Source organism: Gobio gobio (assembly GCF_949357685.1).
Source record: "Gobio gobio genome assembly, chromosome: 13".
NCBI classification, from domain to species: Eukaryota; Metazoa; Chordata; class Actinopteri; order Cypriniformes; family Gobionidae; genus Gobio; species Gobio gobio.
In genome coordinates, this window is record NC_137106.1 from 30,898,732 (window position 1) to 30,918,517 (window position 19,786).

The 19,786-nt window shown below is 36.7% G+C and overlaps 1 protein-coding gene and 1 long non-coding RNA gene across 2 annotated transcripts; one reads left to right on the forward strand and one right to left on the reverse strand.

Moving 5' to 3' along the window:
* Positions 1-2,497: 2,497 nt before the first annotated feature.
* hhipl1 (HHIP-like 1) lies at positions 2,498-18,199 on the forward strand. The gene is made up of 9 exons (XM_079833567.1): positions 2,498-3,118; positions 8,387-9,033; positions 12,690-12,833; positions 12,959-13,287; positions 13,386-13,512; positions 14,637-14,782; positions 15,136-15,217; positions 15,921-16,003; positions 16,673-18,199. Exons 1-9 carry the CDS (start codon positions 2,828-2,830, stop codon positions 17,221-17,223), a joined length of 2,400 nt encoding a protein of 799 aa, XP_079689693.1. The 5' UTR covers positions 2,498-2,827; the 3' UTR covers positions 17,224-18,199.
* Positions 5,402-6,940, reverse strand: LOC307136503. The gene is made up of 5 exons (XR_013817792.1): positions 6,816-6,940; positions 6,157-6,230; positions 5,853-5,900; positions 5,687-5,769; positions 5,402-5,536 (listed from the first exon to the last, which is right to left on the reverse strand). It is a non-coding gene; the product is annotated as an uncharacterized lncRNA (long non-coding RNA).
* Positions 18,200-19,786: the final 1,587 nt, after the last annotated feature.

Here is a 19,786-nt window from a genome sequence, read left to right on the forward strand (position 1 = left end):
TTTATATCTGATTTGTGTATACAGTATACAATCCTGCCATTTGTAAATATGCTTTAATATAGTTTTATGCATATACTTGCTTGGGTCACATTGACTTAAAACAGAACAAAAATGTTCCTATCCTGGATAATAAACATAATCCCGAGGTTCGCAACAATAGTTTTTACACAAAGGAAGCAAAGCCAGTTCCAACAGAACATGAGATAAAATAAACAGCACAACGTGATCCAAGTGTTTGAAATATGACTTATAATGTGATTGCATAACAGCAAGAACAGATGGAACAAAGATTATTGTTTAGTTTCCGTACATTCAAAGCCTCACACTTTAAGCCTTATGTTCTGTTGATGTTGACTTTCTTTCTGTTTGGGTTCTGTATAAAATGATGATGATGATAATAATAATAAATTATAATAATAATAATAATAATAATAATAATAATAATAATAATAATAATACAATTAATCCATTATTTTCTCTTCAAATTGTTAATGTGTTGATCTGATCTAAAAACTTTATGTGCAGACATACACTTGCACGGATTGTTTTACAAAATAAAAACATTTCAATTTTACTTGAAAACCTACACATGTACAGATTTACACTAAGCGTGTTTACAACCTGTGGTCTCAGAGACTAATGCTGTCTTCACATGCTATCGGAAATTTCCTAGATCCCACTTCTGAAGTCGGGATTACGAGCTCATCGCTTTCAAATTTTGATTTGAGATTGCGTTAATGTCCAATTTTTTGTATTGGAAATTATATGATAATTCCGATAGCATGTGAAGACAACTCTGTAGCTGTAGTACATTGAAGTTCAACAGCAGTAAAAACTGCAGTTATATTGTACTTCATTATACTGCAAATCTACACTGTAAACCCTAAGTGCTCAAAATAATTAATGAGATTGAGTAGAGCCAACTCAAATAAAACAACTTTGTTCAAACAAGTTAACTTTTATGAGTATTTAGAACTTTCTTTTTCTTTTGAGTTCTCAAAACTGACACATTTTAAGTAATCTGAATTGTTTCATTGTTTTGAGTTCTATGAACTTGATTCTTTTAACTTTTTTTAACAATTTAACCGAAACGGGGCTGGGATTTCTATTTCTATTTGTATGATTACAAAGTAAAGATCTGCAAGTTTCTGCTTACTTCAACTTAAACTTTAAATTTAAATTAAAAAACGTAACTGATTTACAGTGTACAGTTGTATTTTTTTATTTTTATTTTTTAAACCAGTTTACTCCGGTTGAACTTCAATGTAGGGGAGAACCGGGGCGAAAGTAACACGGGACGAAAGTAACAACGCGATTTTCTCCGAGCCCTGAATACATTTGCATTTCAAGCTATGACAGCACGTTCAGCACGCAACCCTTGACGGATCTGCCAAATATCATGTGATTCCGCTATCGTTTCCCGCGGTTAGGTCCGAAATGCAGTTTTCAAGTACAGCAAGTAAATTAATGAAGCGGTACTTTTTTTCTAATTACAAGTTGTGTTTCTTGTTTTATGTGTCACAGTAATGATCAATCTACGGGTTATATAGTGCTGTTACACACCCTGAAGGTTTGTCTTTTCAGAGTTTTTCAGTATAAAAGTAAATCGTGTTTAAATGTCTGTCGGGATGAAAGTAACACTTGTTACTTTTGTCCCGCTATTATATATATAATGCATATTATGCACATTTAATTTAATTACATTTTTATATTGTTCATACTGTTGAAGAAAAAAACGTATCAAATAGATTGACATTGCAAATAAAAAATATTCTAAACAATTCAAGTTTGTACTGTCATATTACATTTGAAACATTTGATGAACTTTAACATATAAAATGAAAATGTAATTTAATATTTTTTTTGCAAAGATAAAGGACAAAATACGTTTGCAGTTACATATTAACAAGGTCATAGTCAGGTATGTTTAATAAAAACAAGAGTAGCACCAAAAAATCTAGCTTGTGTTGTTGTGTTACTTTTGACCCACCTGTGTGTTACTTTCGTCCCACCTGATGGGGTCAAAAGTAACAATGTGCAGCTTATGTTCAAAGTGAAATTATACTGTAGTCATTCTACATTTGTACAAAATACCACCTGCTATTGATAGACCACACTTGTGAGTTATTGGCCACAGCAAAAATATATCTCGGTCTAAAACATTATCTTTTAAAATTACGATTTTCTGAAAAATGGTACTTTCGCCCCTGCTCTCCCCTACTGCAGTTATATAGGCTATATATTCATTATATTGCAAATATACAATTGTTCTTTATTTTACTGCCTATAGGTTTACTGTAGTTGTACTTCAGTCAGTGTAATGCAGTTCTTTTTTGTAAGTGCAGCATTAGGACTTTTGAAACATATGAAATTCTCCTTCAACCAAAAAAAACAAAATTCTCCTTAAAAGAGCAAAAGCCATGTTAACATAAAGCTATTAAGGGGGGCGTAAAGGGTTAAACCAAAAACTAAACCTGTTGTAATGAGCTTTTTTATCGTTGCTATGGGTAACTGCAGCATAACATTACTCGTGAATTACTGTCGGAGAACTGCTGTTTGGACGACCCGTGTGTGTCTCACATCTGCTCAGAATGTAAGACGCGTCTCATAACTAAAACAATGAAATGGGTGATAGAGGTCCAGCCGCTTTGCGATTCGCTACACAGTAAATAAGACGTGAATTTGTTTGGGAATGGTTGATGATTAAATTCAGGGCAAAGTGCACGACTAGCCTACATAAGTCAGTGAGGACACACGTCGAGTATCCTCGCCATTGCATAACTTTTACTTCCATGTATCTGAAGTTGGGCACCAGGATTTGAGCGCTATGTGGTACTTTTGCGATGTTCTCGGACGTGTATGGCAATCGCCGTTTATTTGGTTTCATTTGTTTGCTTTTTGGGTCGCACCTGCGTTCCTGCATCCACAGTGTTTGGATTTTAAACCCCCCTTTCAGCCTCAACAAGAGCTACAGTTCTGTCAAACGTACAAATACTTCGGCTGCTGTGACTATGCCAGGGACCAAGAGCTGATGGCAAAATACTATCGGATAATGGATAACTTCGATTATTATGGATATTCGAACTGTGCCGCGTACGTTCAGGATCTGATTTGTCAGGTAAGTTGGTTGACCGCACGAATAATGAAACTATATTTTTTGTTTAGGTTGTTGCTTTGTAAATGTAGCCTACTCGAACCATCGTTTGCCTGCCTCTCAACACATACCGCAATTTGCAGCCATAGATAAATTGTAAACGATGATGTCCAATTGTCTGCCAGTGTTGCCAATGATTTGAAACACGGTTGGTTGGTGAGGGGCCAAATGACGTCACTAAAGGAATCTCCTTTTTTGCCAATGTTAACTAACTGAACCTAGCACAGTTAAAATAGACACATACACGCACACTCATGTAAATGAACACACAAAGCTCATGGCTAAAACAAAACAACATCAAACATTCACAATAAAAAGTAATGCATAGGCTACTCAAAAAACCCGCAAACACGTTTGAGATAATGAAGTCAATATAGCAGTCGGACACTTCAAAAGAATAGGATTTATTTGAAATAGAAATTATATAGGCCTATCATCATAAATGTCACTTTTGATCATTTTAATGCATCCCTGGTGAATAAAAGTATTACTTTCTTCAAAACTCCCTGGCAATGGCTAGCAACTACCCAGATAGCAATGAGTCGGCGGACCACCGGCGGTGATCCGGCGGCTGTAGAAGCGTCAGAATTGCGTAATCGCAAACACGTTTGACGGCGCACCGCCGGCGGCAGGCGCTTTTTAAAAGCGGCAGCCGGCTTCCTACCGCCTTCGTACCGCCGCCGGCCCGCAGGCAAACCGCCGTTCCGCCGCCTTTATACCAGAAGGCGGCCCGGCGGAGGCAAACGCTTTTTTCGAGCGATCTGCCTCCGCTTATTGTGTAATAAATAATATATATATTTATTTATTTATTATTCATATATTTGTAACATGCAGTTTATGATGGATAATAATTGAACAAACCAGATAAATTCCCATTTGGCATTTTTATTCCACATTTCAAAGTACATTAACTGTCAATGATACAAGATAATATAAATTAAATATAAATAACAGACAATAAATAAGCTTAAATAGGCCTATAAATAACAAAAAACATTTTTACTAAAGAACCTGCATGTTTCCAATTAAATTTTGGTTTAAAAAAAAAAAAAAAACAGCCTTACAAGCAAATTATAACACTTACAATATTTGTTAATAACAAATAGGTCAGCTCTGGGATGAAAAGAATTACCATTAAATATTATATCAAATAATGAGGATATTTGGTACCAAAGAATGTGCAGGATACCAAATAAATCGAGGTATAACATCACATTTAACAAGCCATTTCTAACAATAGCATAAATGGTAATAATTTAGAGTAAAGCTCTGGAGAAGAATAGAACAGTAGTAGAACAGACCATTATAACAAGCCTGACTATGGGTTCTCCGGTTTTCCCCGACCTCCAGAATGAGGCAGCGCAAATTGGCTTATCTTCAGTGATTTCTTGTGCGCCTATATAAAGGACAAACAACCTCGCCATCCCATATCTATCCAAGGAGCTGCCTTCAAGGCAGGGTCACAGGGAATAAAAAAAAAGTAATTTCCACAGTGAACAGTGTGGATTGGGTGAGTGTAGCCTGAAACTTCTGGCTTCTTTAGGGGTCTTGATGTTACTGACTGCAGGATAAAGAAAGGGTTCCAGGTGTCAGTAGTCAGCCTAGGTGTAAGAGGTCGGCTGTGGGTCCCTCTCAGCTGTGCGGCGTCTTTTTCCACCTTCACGATCAGATGCTCCTTTCAGGTAACGCATAGCGCTAACCTGGACCGCCTCATCAGTGGCATCCTGGGTTGCCGGGTTCTTCCGGATGGCTCCTGTAGAAAATACAGATCTGTCATTCCATGTGAATGTCATAAGGCCACACACATCTACTTAAATATATAACAAATTTATATATTTATATATATTACTTTGAACAATGGTCTTCAGGAACATGTCTCTAAAACATGCTTTATCCCCTACACCCTTCCAGGTTGTATTAATGGAAAGGTGATTAGAGAAGATACTCTGAAGCATTCGCCACACGGTTGTCTTTAGGTCCCTCCCACATTTGATTGCCAAAAACCGAAGCTGAAAATACAAAAAAGTGTTACAAATTACATATCTCTGAAGCTTCTCATACATAAATATAAAAATGTGACAGGCTGTGATTCAGACTGTAGAATATGCAGTGTACAATCTTAAATTTTACTTTTTAGATTACCCTACAGCATTATAAACAAAATCAGCACACTTACTGGAGCTCTTTATCCTGCCTCAAACTGTTGTCAAGCAACGCCAAATGGGTTGTCTAGGGGGAGTAACAGACCCCCTGGCAGGGATAACTCTCCAAAAGACACATTGGCACTGAAATGTTGCAGCATAGTGTCCATTTTGTTGTCCATGCTACGCACAACATCGGCAAACTCTCCAAGACGTCGCAGCATTAGGGTCTGATCTGCACCTACAGGGGTTCACAGAATAAAAGAATAAAGCAGTCAGTCCTGGTCCCTCAACTACTAAACTATGACATTTACAACTAGGTCTACTACATGTACAGGTGGCCCCAGTGGGAATTAAACCAACAACCACAGGTGTTGTTTGCAAGTTGTACCTGATTGCCCAGTACGAGCAAACGTCATCAACATTGTTTCACTTCCTTCACCTGCTCATGAAGTGAGCCGCTGCCATCCGAAGCTACAAAATGAAAGGCATTTGGTAATTTTGGACCTACATCACAGTCAAAAAAGTAAAATTTAAGAAAGAGTGCATGTTCTCACCTGCTCGTGCATTGCTTTCCCTCAGGGCTTGGTTCTCATTCTGGAAATCTACATAAAAAATATTTTATTTTAATTATATATATATATATATATATATATATATATATATATATATATATATATATATATATATATATATATATATATATATATATATATATATAAAACAACAACTACAGGCACAATTTTCCATACTGTTAAAGTTTCCAACATCTGCAATTTCCTGTTTGTCCATCTCAACTCCTTTCAATATTCTTCTCCTTATAGCCCAGTAACTAGACATTGTGACTAACAATTTATTTACCTTGAAAGCCGAAACGATTGTCCAATAGTAGGTCTCTTGGATGAAGATAACCGATTGTGCTCTGGTCAAGGTATCTGCAAGAAAATGTGAACAAAACCGCATTGTTAACGTTAAATACAGAATATACAGTAGCTATGCTGTGGGGGGAAAAACTGGTCAGCCAAATGTGGAACAGTAAAATGTATTCATTCAGTGTAGTGATTCAAGTAAACTGCATTGTCCTCAAACATAATAAGTACAGCAGTTCAGAGAAATAACTCATAAATGACCTTAAATGCTAGAAGAACAGTAGCAACACAGCACGTTAGCTAACACTTGCTAAAACTGACCTAGCAGCATGCTTGTTCGGACTAACAAAATAATTTAAATAACCTATATACATCATTCTGTTTTGTTAGAAAACACCAAAAGTTAAACTTAAGTCTTTCTAGATGTAAAGCTTTGGCTAACTTACCTACAGTAGCTAGATACATTTTAACATGTAGAACATGCTTGAACTCAGTGTGTAAAAAAGGCGAAACAGCACGTGTTAGCTAACACTGTGCATTGTGCACTATATCAGCGTGCGTGTCTGAACAAACTAATTAAAACAACCTACCGGTATATACATCAAAAATGAACATAATATTGTGTGACACAAAAAGGAAACATGTACTTACTTAAACGCTCGTAGTCGAGGATATTTTCTGATCTCCTCTCTTCAAATACTAAAACCATGTGATGAGCGGCCGCTGTTGGTAAATCTGTATGTTTTACCGGTTTGTCTTCCGCCTTTTTTAGGTATACTGCCCCTCTCGGCCGGTGGAGGTACTTCTCTGTTTTTTTTTTTATTTTATTTTTATTTAAATTAGTACATGTATAGACAAGTACAATACAAAAAGTACAATGAGAGAAAAATAAAAATAATAAAGCATTGTGGTACAGTTCCGAATATGTAGAACAAAGAATAACAACAAATGTAACACTGTATATAAAATAAATAATAAAAATAAGAATTCTGAGATAGAAAATACTTTATAATATTAAGGCAGTCACATGAAATTGAAAAGCTTTCAGGTTTCTGTTTTTGTAAGCTTTTTGTTTTGCGACCTCATGTTTGAGAGGGTTTCAAATATTGTAAAAATCAGCTTTATAAGAGGTAATATTAGAGGGCTTCTTTTGAGTTATTCTTGTCTTATGAATGTAGAATTTTTCCTAAATAATTAATAATATATTTTTGTTTTTCAGAAAAATATGGGTTTTGAAAACAAAGTAAAATGTCATGAAGTTAGTTCTAATTTTTTGTCATGTCTATTTTAAAGTCAGTCCAAAAAGAAATAGAAAAAAGGGCAATACAAAAATAAGTGTTATCCTAAAATGAACTTTCAAACTTTCTTAACCCTCCTATTATGCTAAAAAAAAAAAAAAAAGTATTACATCCATTATGGGTCAAATTGACCAACACACTCGACATGCAAATAATCAAGTGAAAATTTAAATGTAATTTCCTAAACCTAACCTTATCATGGAATCAAGAGTCAAGAATCTGTTATAAACCCTAATGGCTTTGGAGCAAAAAAAAACTAATATTTGATATAATTCACATATAGGCTATTATGATTTTATAATCGCTTCAAATGTGAGAACTAGTTAAAATGCTGTCAGTTCCACTCTATTTCCCAACAAGCCAAACATAGCCAACGTGGCTGGTCGAATTTGAGAGTAGAAATCCTTGCATTTCACAGCGGCTTGCCGCCAGCCGGCCGCGGTCCATTAGGCGGAGGCAACCGCCAGAGAAAATGAAGCCGGCGGCCCGCCGGCTAGTCGGCCGCGGCATCTCGCAAGAAATGGGAGTGACGTATTCGGCGGCAAACGTTTCATCACCGCCAGCGGGACGCACCTATAGCCGACAGCTTAGGGCCGGCGGCAAAAAGAAGCCGTGCCGATATTTTTTGCTATCTGGGTAGCCAGAATACCCATAGCAACCATTCAGGCCAGATTAGAAACATTTTGCTATATAGCTGCCTATTTTAAACTCGTAAGTTTCACATCTAGGGGTCACATAAAAACGTAAGGGATTGCTTTTTTCCCCCAGTGCAGCGCTGGCCACTGTAAACACTACAGTTGAGGTTTAAGTGGTTGTGGTTTCACAGTGTTGAATGTGGGAAAGCAGACATGACTATTCAAATGCATTGCTCGCGGCTGGCCCGATTCAGTTACATCTCCCACTTTTCCTGTTTCTGTTCTTCAGGAATGCTCTCCATATGCTGCTCATCTTTTTGATGCCGAAGACCCCAGTACACCTTTACGGACCATACCTGGACTCTGCCCCGACTATTGCTCTCAATTCCATTCCAAGTGCAGATCCTTTCTTACCTTGTTGTCTGGTGATCCACGTCTTCCAGAACTCGAGCATGACCAGCGGAGGCTTTGTCAGTACCTAGAGCTTGATGACCCAGATTACTGCTATCCTCATCTGCTGAGCAATGAGCACTTGAGCAAAAATCTGGGCCGCACTGGAGCTGACTCTGAGGGCTGCTTGCAGCTGTGTTTGGAGGAGGTAGCCAATGGACTCAGAAATCCTCTTGCCATGGTTCACGCCAAGGATGGCACGCACAGGTTTTTCGTTGCTGAACAAGTTGGCCTGGTCTGGGTATACCTTCCAGATCGATCGAAGCTTGAAACGCCATTTCTAAACATTACAAAGGCTGTGTTGACATCTCCATGGGAAGGTGATGAAAGAGGATTTTTGGGACTCACCTTTCACCCCCACTTTAAATACAATGGGAAGCTGTATGTATACTACTCTGTTGAGGTGGGCTTTGATGAGAGAATCCGTATCAGTGAGTTCCGTATCTCTTCTGCGGATATGAACGTGGTTGACCACGGTTCAGAGAGGTGAGCTGCTGTTTTTCTTTGACCAAACACTCTTAGGGTGTGTTCACACTTTGCACATTTGGTTCGATTAAAACAAACCCTGATGCGATTGCTCTGGTAGTGCGGCTCATTTGAATAAGTGTGATGGCTGCCATCCGAACCCTGGTGCGCAAGTGGACCGAGACCGCTGAAAAGATGGGTCTCTGTCCACTTCCAAGAGAACTCTGGTGCAGTTCGAATGATATTTAAACGCAAAACGGACCAAAGACAGGAAGATGCGGAAGATGATTGTTTTTCTCGTCATAGTCATGATGTTGCCCATCACAGTTCGGTACAGGCATCAGAACCGCGTCTCCTCGCAGCAGATCGTTTGCATGTGTGACAGAGGGATTCCTGCCACTGTTTTGACTACTTTACACATTTTATAAGCTCTTCACAAGTTCTCAACTGGTCAAAATAATACCATCATACACACATACAATGAGCACATTTATCCCAATCACACAGCATTGTTTTGGATGTTCGTTAAGTTCCATCTCAAAATAGGCAATACAGTTGCAAGAAAAAGTATGTGAACCCCATAGAGCACCTTCAAACGTCTTATTGAACTCCCTGAGCACCCTGGACTTCTTTGCCTTTTCAAGTATAGCCGCGTTTCCACCGCAGGAACTTTCCCCAGGAGCTAGGAACTTTGGGGTGGTACTCGGTGTGTTTCGACCTCAGGAATCAGGGTCTAAATGAAGTTCCGGGTAAACATTTGCCCCTCCAAACGGCCCTGCTCGCGAGGTAGTACTTTTTCAAAGTTCGGGAACTTTCGGGGGTGGGACTTGGGCGCTGAACATGCTGATTGGTTGACTCCACGCTGCATTTTTAAAAGTCTTTTGCAAGGTCCGTTCTGCGTTCAGTTTTCTGTCCGATGGCGCGCGTTCGTCTCAGCAATCTCACGGTCAATGTCCATAATAGCTGATAATAACCTACGTTGTCTTATTTTAAATCTAGCGTTAAGAGCTTTCAGAATACGCTTCAGTATCAGTGCTCGTCTCTTTTCCGCAGTTTTGTTAATTACCTCTTTAGTAAACCAATACATATCTAGCAAACGCAGCGCTGCTTGCATCTCCTCCATACTTGTTATTGTTGCAGACAGTATCGCACAAAAATTAATACTGTCCGTCGGTGACTGGGAGGAACCGTCATGCGCAGTCCCACGTCTCTGGGCTAATTTGCCTAATCTTCACGGTACTTTAGACCGCAGTGGAAACGCAGACAGTAGCAGGTCTGGGATCTTTGAAAATGTGAATAATTTTAACTAAATGAAAGAGATCATACAAAATGCATGTTATTTTTTATTTAGTACTGTCCTGAATAAGATATTTTACATAAAACATTTTTTAGTGAAAGTGAAAGTGAAAAAAGTGAAAGTGAAGTGAAGTGTGGCCAAGTATGGTGACCCAAACTTGGAATTTGTGCTCTGCATTTAACCCATCCAAGTGCACACACACAGTAGTGAACACACACACAATGAAAATGTGGATCTGTGGATAGTCCACCAGTCCAAAAAATTGGTGAATTTATTCAAATAACCCCGTTCAAAAGTATATGAACCATTAATTCTCAAAACTGTGTGTCGTTCCCTGGATGATCCACGGCTGTTTTTTGTTTTGTGATGGTTGTTCATGAGTCTCTTGTTTGTCTTGAGCAGTTAAACTGCCCAATGTTCTTCAGAAAAATCCTCCAGGTCCTGCACATTCTTCAGTTTTCCAGCATCTTCTGCATATTTGAACCCTCTCCAGCAGTGACTGTATGATTTTGAGATCCATCTTTTCACACCGAGGACAATTGAGGGACTCAAACACTACTATTAAAAAAGTTTCAAACATTCACTGATGATCCAGAAGGAAACACGATGCATTAAGAGCCGGGGGGTAAAAACTTATTGAATTTGAAGATCAAGGTAAATTGAACTTAATTTGTCTTCTGGGAAACATGCAAGGATCTTCTGTTACTTCTGAAGGGCAGTTCTAAATGAAAAAAATATATATATTTAAACAAAATAAGAAAAATTTTGACATCTTCATCCTGTTCAAAAGTTTTCACCCCCCAGCTCTTAATGCATCATGTTTCCTTCTGGATCATCAGTGAATGTTTCAACCTTTTTTAATAGTTGTGTTTGAGTCCCTCAATTGTCCTCGGTGTGAAAAGATGGATCTCAAAATCATACAGTCACTGCTGGAGAGGGTTCAAATATGCAAAAGATGCTGGAAAACTGAAGAATTTGCAGGACCTGGAGGATATTTCTGAAGAACATTGTACAGTTTAACTGCTCAAGACAAACAAGGGACTCAAGAACAACCCATCACAAAACAAAAAAAAAACATCCGTGGGTCATCCAGGGAACGACACACAGTATTGAGAATCAATGGTTCATAAACTTTTGAACAGGGTTATTTTAATAAATTCAGCTTTTTTTGTCTTGTGGACTATATGTAAAAAAATTTTTTTAATGTAAAATATCTTATTCAGGACAGCACAAAAAAAAGAAGCATTTTGTATGTCTTTTATTTTGTTAAAATTATTCAAATTTTCACGGATTCTGCAAGCGGTTCACATACTTTTTCTTGCAACTGTAGGTCATAAAATCCGACGAATTAGGTTGTGAATGTATCCCTATGCTTTAAGGTTCAGTGTCTTTAGGTTTGTTGATAAAAATGCCAATCTGAATGCTAAGCAGACCAGAACTAAATGTTTTGGGGTTGTATGGTCTGAACCAAGCGAACCGAACTACAAGTGTGAATTCACCCTTTCACACTTGACATGGTTTGATTAAAACGAACCCTGGTTCGATTGCTCTGTTAGTGCAGTTAATTTGAATAAGTGTGAACATTGCCATCAGAACCCTGAAAAAAAAAGCGGACAGAGGCCGCTGAAAAGAATGGTCTCCGTCCGCATTGAAACGAACTCTGGTTCGAATGAAATATGAACGCAACCTGGAACAAAGACATGTAAAACAAACCAAAAACAGGACATAATGTCACAAGATGAGACCCTAAAAATGACAGAATGCACATGCCTGTTTTTTCTCGTAATAGTCGCGATGTTGCCCATCACAGTTCAGTACAGGCATCAGAACCACATCTCCGCTCTTCATGAGTTGTCATATACAGTCATATGTACACACATACAGTGAGCACATTTAGCCCAGCACACAGCATTGTTTTGGATGTTCGAGAAGTTCCATTGCAAAATATACGTCATAAAAGCTGTTTTTTTTCTTTTGTATCTTTAGGTTAGGTGTTATGATATTGTGAATGCTAGGTGAACCAGGACTAAATGCATTATTTTCTCATTTTGGTGTGAACACATCCTTAAAAAAAAAGGTTCCAAAAGTTTTAGTTTCAGTGCAATAGAAGAACTATTTTGGGTTCCTCAAAGAACCTTTCTATAAACAGTTCTTAAAATAACCAATTTTTTTATTATTGTGAAGAATATTTTAATAATCTGAAGAAAATGTTTCCAATTTAAAGTACCTTTTGAGCAATGGAAAGGATCAATGGTTGTTAAAGGTTCTTCATGGAACCATCAATGGCAATAAAGAACCTTTATTTTTAGAGTGTATGCTTTCAATAATTTCAATTGAGTTTAGACCGGACAATACTCCACATATCTTCATGTCCCCTCAGAATCATTTTAGAGATCGATGAACCTGCTTCTAATCACAATGGTGGGCAGCTACTCTTCGCCGATGACGGATACTTATACATCTTCACCGGGGATGGTGGAATGGCAGGAGATCCATTTGGGAAATTCGGAAATGCACAGAACAAGTAAGTTTAGTCTGGGACTCAACTCTGAAATTACTTATATTTTTGTACAATAAGCTAAATTTAGTTTGGTACAAGAAGGACAGATTATGATCATTTTCCATCTCTTATCTGGATGTTACTGCTAGATCTGCCCTTTTGGGAAAGGTTCTACGCATTGATGTAGATGACAACGAAAGGGGGCCGCTGTATAGAATCCCACTGGACAATCCATTCGTACATGAACCCAGCGCTCGTCCAGAGGTGTATGCCTACGGAGTGAGGAACATGTGGAGATGCTCGGTAGACAGAGGAGATCCAAACACCAAGGAAGGAAAAGGACGGATTTTCTGTGGGGATGTGGGCCAGAATAAGTATGAGGAAGTAGACATTGTGGAGAAGGGCCGGAATTATGGCTGGAGAGCAAAAGAGGGCTTCTCTTGTTACGACAAAAAACTCTGTGCCAACAGCTCCTTAGGTGGGAATATTTTGATTAATTTCTATTTGATGGATGGATGAATTTGTGTCCTTTTCAAACCATAAAGTATTTTACGCTATATACTCTTTTACTTCTAGATGATGTTCTTCCGATTTACGCATATCCACACAAAAAAGGTAAATCGGTCACAGGTGGATATGTTTACAGAGGCTGTGAAAATCCAAATTTAAATGGCTTGTACATATTTGGAGACTTCATGAGTGGGTAAGTAATGCTTTTTTTAATAGGAAAAAAAAAAGATATTAATACTTTCATTCAGAAAGAACGCATTAATCATCAAAGAATCCTGAAAAAGATGGTTTCCACAAAAATATTAAGCAGCACTGTTTTCAGCATTGATAATGACAAGAAATGTTTATTGAGCACAAAATCAGCATATTAGAATGATTTCTGAAGGATCATGTGACACTGAAGACTGGCATAATGATGCTGCAAAAGCTTTTCCATCATATATATATATATATATATATATATATATATATATATATATATATATATATATATATATATATATATATATATATATATATATATATATATATATATATATATATATATATATATATATATATATATATATATATATATACACTGTAAAAAAATATTGTTGGTTTAACTTAAAAAAGTAAGTAACCTGGTTGCCTTAAAATTGAGTTCATTGAAATTAAAAATGTTGTGTTAATGCAATGAAGGAAATTGGTTTAATAAATAGAAACTCAAAATATTATTGTATCTGAACCACATACATTTAAAAAATATGTTGTGATAAATCATGAAAATAGCACAATTTGGCATGTTTCATTGCATTATGACAAATAAAACACAATTACGTAATATGCTTACAAAATCTTTTAATAATATTTGAATAAAGGGTGATGTCGATTCTCAAAAATGTCCATTGTATTAACTCAAATTTCTAATTACAACGAACTCAATATTAAGGCAATCAGATAACTGACTTTTTAAATATTTTATTACAGAGTGTATATATATATATATATATATATATATATATATATATATATATATATATATATATATATATATATATATATATATATATATATATATAAATATATATATATATAAATATTCAAATATAAAACAGTTATTTTATTTATTTTATATTGTAATGATAATTCTCAATATTACAATATTTTTGATCAAATAAATACATCCTTGGTGAGTGTGGGACTTTTTCTTCAAAACATTAAAATTGTATTCTTTTGAATGGTAGTGTATGTTGTGATACTACTTGAGGTCATAAGTAATTTCACTTTTTCTAAATGACAAACATTGTTTTAAATGTGAACTGTATGAATTTCCAGACGCCTGATGAGTTTAAAGGAAAACGGAAACACACACAGTTGGAAATACAGTGAGATTTGCATGGGTGTGGGTCTTACTTGTTCATTTCCAGGGCTCATCAACAATTACTATCCCTACATCATTTCGTTTGCAGAAGATGAAGCAGGTATGTACAAGAAAGGCTATGTTCCTTTTACACACTTTAAGTCCCCTCTTAAGCCTTCCAGACTAAAATGCATGTTTGAGCTGTTTTAACCGAAAGAAAACTTGCACTGACATGTCAGTGCCACTGTTTTGTCTCAAGATGCACACCAGAAGTGTTTAAAAAAGCTACTTAAATAAATATCCTAATTAACCTAAAGTCTAATCATGGTTTAATCTATACCCTGCCTGTGAAACCAGGCCTATATGCTGCATAAATTAGTTGCTAACGCCTCCTAGTGGACAAAAACATATTTAGAGTTTTGTATTAATGTGATCAGTATTTCACGTGACTTAACTTGTGTTCTCTGTGACCAGGTGAACTCTATTTCATGTCCACCGAAATACCAAGTGCAACATCTCCTACAGGCGTTGTATACAAGATTGTTGACCCCTCAAGGTATTCTCATAATGTCATAATGTAGTTTCAGGTGTGCAAAGATCAGCTTGTGTTGCCTCTTAACAGACTTTACTCCCAAAATGTTGTGTTGGCAGCAATACGTGCTGCAGTAATCTATTTCTCTCGCTCGTTCTCTCTCTCTCTCTGATCTAGATTAAATAAAGACTGGCAAAGTACTACAGTTATTTGGTTTACAGTAAACTTGTCCCTCCCTTTCTTTAAAAAAAAAACAAAGAAAGAAAAATCAGGGTTACAGTGAGACACTTATAATGGCAGTAAATAGGGCCAATCCATAAATGATAAAACACTCACTGTTTTAAAAGTATGGCCGCAAGATGTAAACAGTATGTATGTTAACATGATTTTAGTGTGTCAATTGATTTAGTAACCTATTTTGTGCATAGCTATATCCACTTTTACAACTATGACAACATAATGTCTAAAACAATGACGAGAAGGACCTTACAGCTCAAATAATACACAAGTTTTAACAGAATAACATAAAATTTAAAGCTTCACATTTTGGCTTCTAAATCCTCCAGAAATTGCCCCCCGTTTGCTTCCATTATAAGTGTCACACCTAGATTTTTGCTTCTGTTAAAGAAAACGAGAGACGAGATGAAATTAATGCTGTTGATCTCAACTTGTATTGAACCCGGAATATTCATTAAAACTTGAACATGCTCTTCCTGCTTTATTACAGACGTGCACCTCCAGGAAAATGTCATTATAAGCCCCTTTCGGTTCGTGTTAAGAGCAATCTTATACCATTCAAGCCAAAGGAAAGTAAGTTTGCTTGCTTTATAAGAGATCTAGAAATGTTGTACATCTAAAACTGTTTTTGCCATCAGAATATGCTTATTTTAACCAACTGTGCAATAGAGTACCACAATAGAGTAGGCAACCCAGAAGTTAGCATCACCTTGGTTCCCTCAAAATGGCAGAAAATTAGATCAGCGACCAACAAAAGTTTGATCCTTACTAGATTTGTTCATCATGAAATTCCCCCTAAATGCAATTGTAAGAAGTAAAAATGAAAGTTATGCTCTGAATGAACTACACCATGTACGCACAACTTTAATGTCACCACTAAGCTTCCGACTACTCCTTCCATCTTTATTTAATGCTTACAATTTGGAAAGTTTGAGTTAGAATAGTTTTCAAGATCATGAGTATAAAAACAATGAGGCTTTGGAAGCAGACTAGTAAGTAGAAAAATGTTCCTGTTCGTTGTGATGTTTAAAGCCCCTGTCCTATTTATCCACTTTTTCAAGATTTGTTTTAATGTTGAGTCACGTAAAACGTGAACATATATGGAGCTCGGGTTAACCATAGACCTTATTTGAGACATTTAATAAAAAACCAATAAAAAAAACAAAACTTTGACTTCAGGACCAGAGTGAAAATAAAAATTAAAGATAAATTTTTTTAATGTAAATTCCCTCTTTTTTCCAGCATTGATAGGAGTCCATGTTCCAACCAAGCCTCCCAGACTCTCAAATGCAGGGGAACCTCCTGACGATGGCTCAAAGGACTGGTTTCAAAAGCTGGACATCTTAAAAGAGCAGGATGGGCAGATCACCACCACACCATTCACCCCAACTACATCCAAGCCCCTCAGGACATCCAGACAGCGGAAGGGTAGACGCAGGAAGGACAAGCACAAGAACGGAGCGGTGAGATTAGTTGGGGATGAAGAGGGTCGGAGGGATCGGGGAAGAGTGGAAATATACGCTAATGGGGAATGGGGGACCGTTTGTGATGATCTCTGGAACACCAAGAATGCCGTTGTGGTCTGCCGGCAGCTCGGGTTCCCCTATGCACTTAAGGCTGCCAAGACCGCTGAGTTTGGGGAAGGGACGAGTCTGAAGATTATTTTGGATGATGTGCAGTGTGAGGGGACTGAGGAAACTCTCTTGGATTGTCAGCACGCTGGGATTGGCTCACACAACTGTGCTCACTATGAAGATGCAGGAGTGATATGTGGAAATTCAGATTCAGCCTAGAATAATCTGAAACATTTCAGAAACAACCTTTTTGTTATTAGTTGTAGCACATACCTCATCTTTTCCAACTGCAAGAGAGAAGACATATTGACTATAATACAGTTTTTCTCAGTTGCTTTTGTACATTTCTCAAATCATCCTTAAAGGGTTAGTTCACCCAAAAATTCTGTCATTAATTACCCTTCTGATCCATCCCTTCCATCATGTATCTTTACCTGTTTACTGTTTGTTTCTTTGTTGTGTTTTCATTGTCATAAATTGTAACACTGTGTTGTCCTCTGTCTATGCTTGCTAAATTGAAGCTTCATGAGATGCACCTCTGAGGTATTTTACAGAACTGGTTGATCATTAGTTGATCTAATGCTTTTACATTATCTTCTTTAGTCAAGATTCATCTGTACAATTCATCAATTCAGGACACATTTGCACAAAAAAGGTCTAAAATAAATGTATAGATAATATCCTTGACAGATTATGACAACTAGTTCAACTATTTTGCATTTACTCACTTATTCAATGACATGACTAGATGTTTTGGGGGATACGAACAGAGAGTAGGCCTGTAATATATTATGATCAACGTGAAGTGATGTAGGAAACAGCAGACCATTTTAAATGCATGAACGTACCAAAGCATTGGCAAGTCATAAAAAAAACCCCAACAACTAGAAATTGCTTTATGATGTGCACAAGTGACTAGATGATGTGGAGGTTGAACAAGTAGTTTTGAGAATTTCTGTTGTGATCTGAGAAATGTACCAAAGGGGCTGAGAAAAACTGTAAAACGTGATATTTTAGTTAAGTTTAAATCATAACAAAACATTGATGTTGATTTTTATGCTCAAATTATAGACCTGTGGATGTTTTACATCGTCTGAATCAATAAAAGTTTACATCATTAGATCACCCTGAATTCACCCTACATAACTTTTGTAACAGTTCATTTAGCGTTACATAAATAAATGTGTAATGATACAACTTTTGTGATTATTTTAAACCAAACACAAAACACAAGAAAATCAGCATGTAATGTCTTAAAATGTCTTTGGACGTGGCTAGGCTTGTTGTATATTTTGGAGTAGGCTACAAATACCATGATATGAATGGTAGCCTACTCATTTGTATAATATTTCAGGAGTATGGTATTTTCCACCTGGTGCTATCACTTGACAACGTCACAGAATAGGAAACACAACAACTGGCAAACTAGACGGATTTTTTTTTTTTTTTTTTCACTATAGATACAGCTGGTTATTTTTTATTTTCACTGTAAACTATGCTAGTTGTTAACTAACGTTAGTAACGTAAATATTGTTTGAGTAGCAAATAGGTAATTTTTACACCGTATATGTTTGCTACACATTTAAAGCTAAATACGAGATTAAAATATATAGATGTGTAATTAAATACAAGGAAAATATCTTCGAAGAATATTACGTTTTTATCGTTCTGGTAATATGTCTAACTATTTGCGTAGTAATAATGCTTCACCTTGTACAAGTATATTTATTAGCCATTAGCCAGTTAGCATACAACATCTTGGCTCCATAGCTCAGTGGTTAGAGCACTGGTCTTGTAAACCAGGGGTCGCGAGTTCGATCCTCGCTGGGGCCTTCATCCTTTTATCTAGCTTACAATCACGTAAAGTTTTTATCGTGAACACTGTAGAGAAATAGTCTAGTATCAGCAAAACATAAGCAATCGAAGCTAAATGTTAGCAAAGGATGAATGTGTGTTTAAAGTAACTTGGAATGCTAGAGTGAGTAAAAGTTACTATTATTTTCAACGTTTTAAATAGGCTACTTTTTCTAATAACATGCGCATCCAAAAAAACTAAATAAAGTGTGTTATCCAAGTGGGTAGATGACATTGTTCTCATTTCAATGATGTCTTTGTGTGTTGAATTCCAGCTCTGCTTTGAACCGGGTCATTGATATGCTGAGCATTCAATCACGTAGGTAGTGCCAGCCATCTCTGCCAGCTTCCCTTCCAAAATTGGCATCCCTCTGAACAGTAATTTAGCTCTCTGCCTCCAGAAACACATCATTTACAAAGCAGGTCTTCCTGTTAAATAGAGCAGCAATAGAGAGATGGATGCCATTTTATCTCATGAGATCAGAAGTCTCATCATTTTATTTGTATTAATAATTGGACTACATTAGCTGTCAAAAGAGTTTTAGCTTTCACACTTAACACATAAGGCATAAAAAAAACGGATAAATCATTACATAGACTAAAATACTTTTAAGTGTCTAAAGTTCCATATTCCGGTATCCGTACTCTAAGGTTCCAGTCACCATATAATTGTGGTCATTGTATCATCCCTTATGTAATAATGCACAAAAGATTTGTTTTGCCTACAGCCATATGAGGCTTTTTATTCAAATCAGTGCTAAACCTACTGTTTATTTCCAAAAAATTAAATGTGGGGTTAGAGTGACACCTACTGGCATTGTAAGTTAATTGATTTTGGAAAATACATTTGTGTAGTAAGTGTAGACATGTCATACCAATAGATGGCAGTGTTGCACTGCCATAATTATTCAGTGGAAGATCTAAAAAA

What these genes read in the sequence shown, in the direction of transcription:
- hhipl1 (XM_079833567.1), top strand. Translation starts at nt 2,828, where the DNA reads ATGTGGTACTTTTGCGATGTTCTCGGACGTGTATGGCAATCGCCGTTT. An exon ending in TTCGGAAATGCACAGAACAA is followed by an intron (nt 12,834 to 12,958) that starts GTAAGTTTAGTC and finishes TGTTACTGCTAG; the next exon opens with ATCTGCCCTTTTGGGAAAGG. An exon ending in AAGATTGTTGACCCCTCAAG is followed by an intron (nt 15,218 to 15,920) that starts GTATTCTCATAA and finishes GCTTTATTACAG; the next exon opens with ACGTGCACCTCCAGGAAAAT.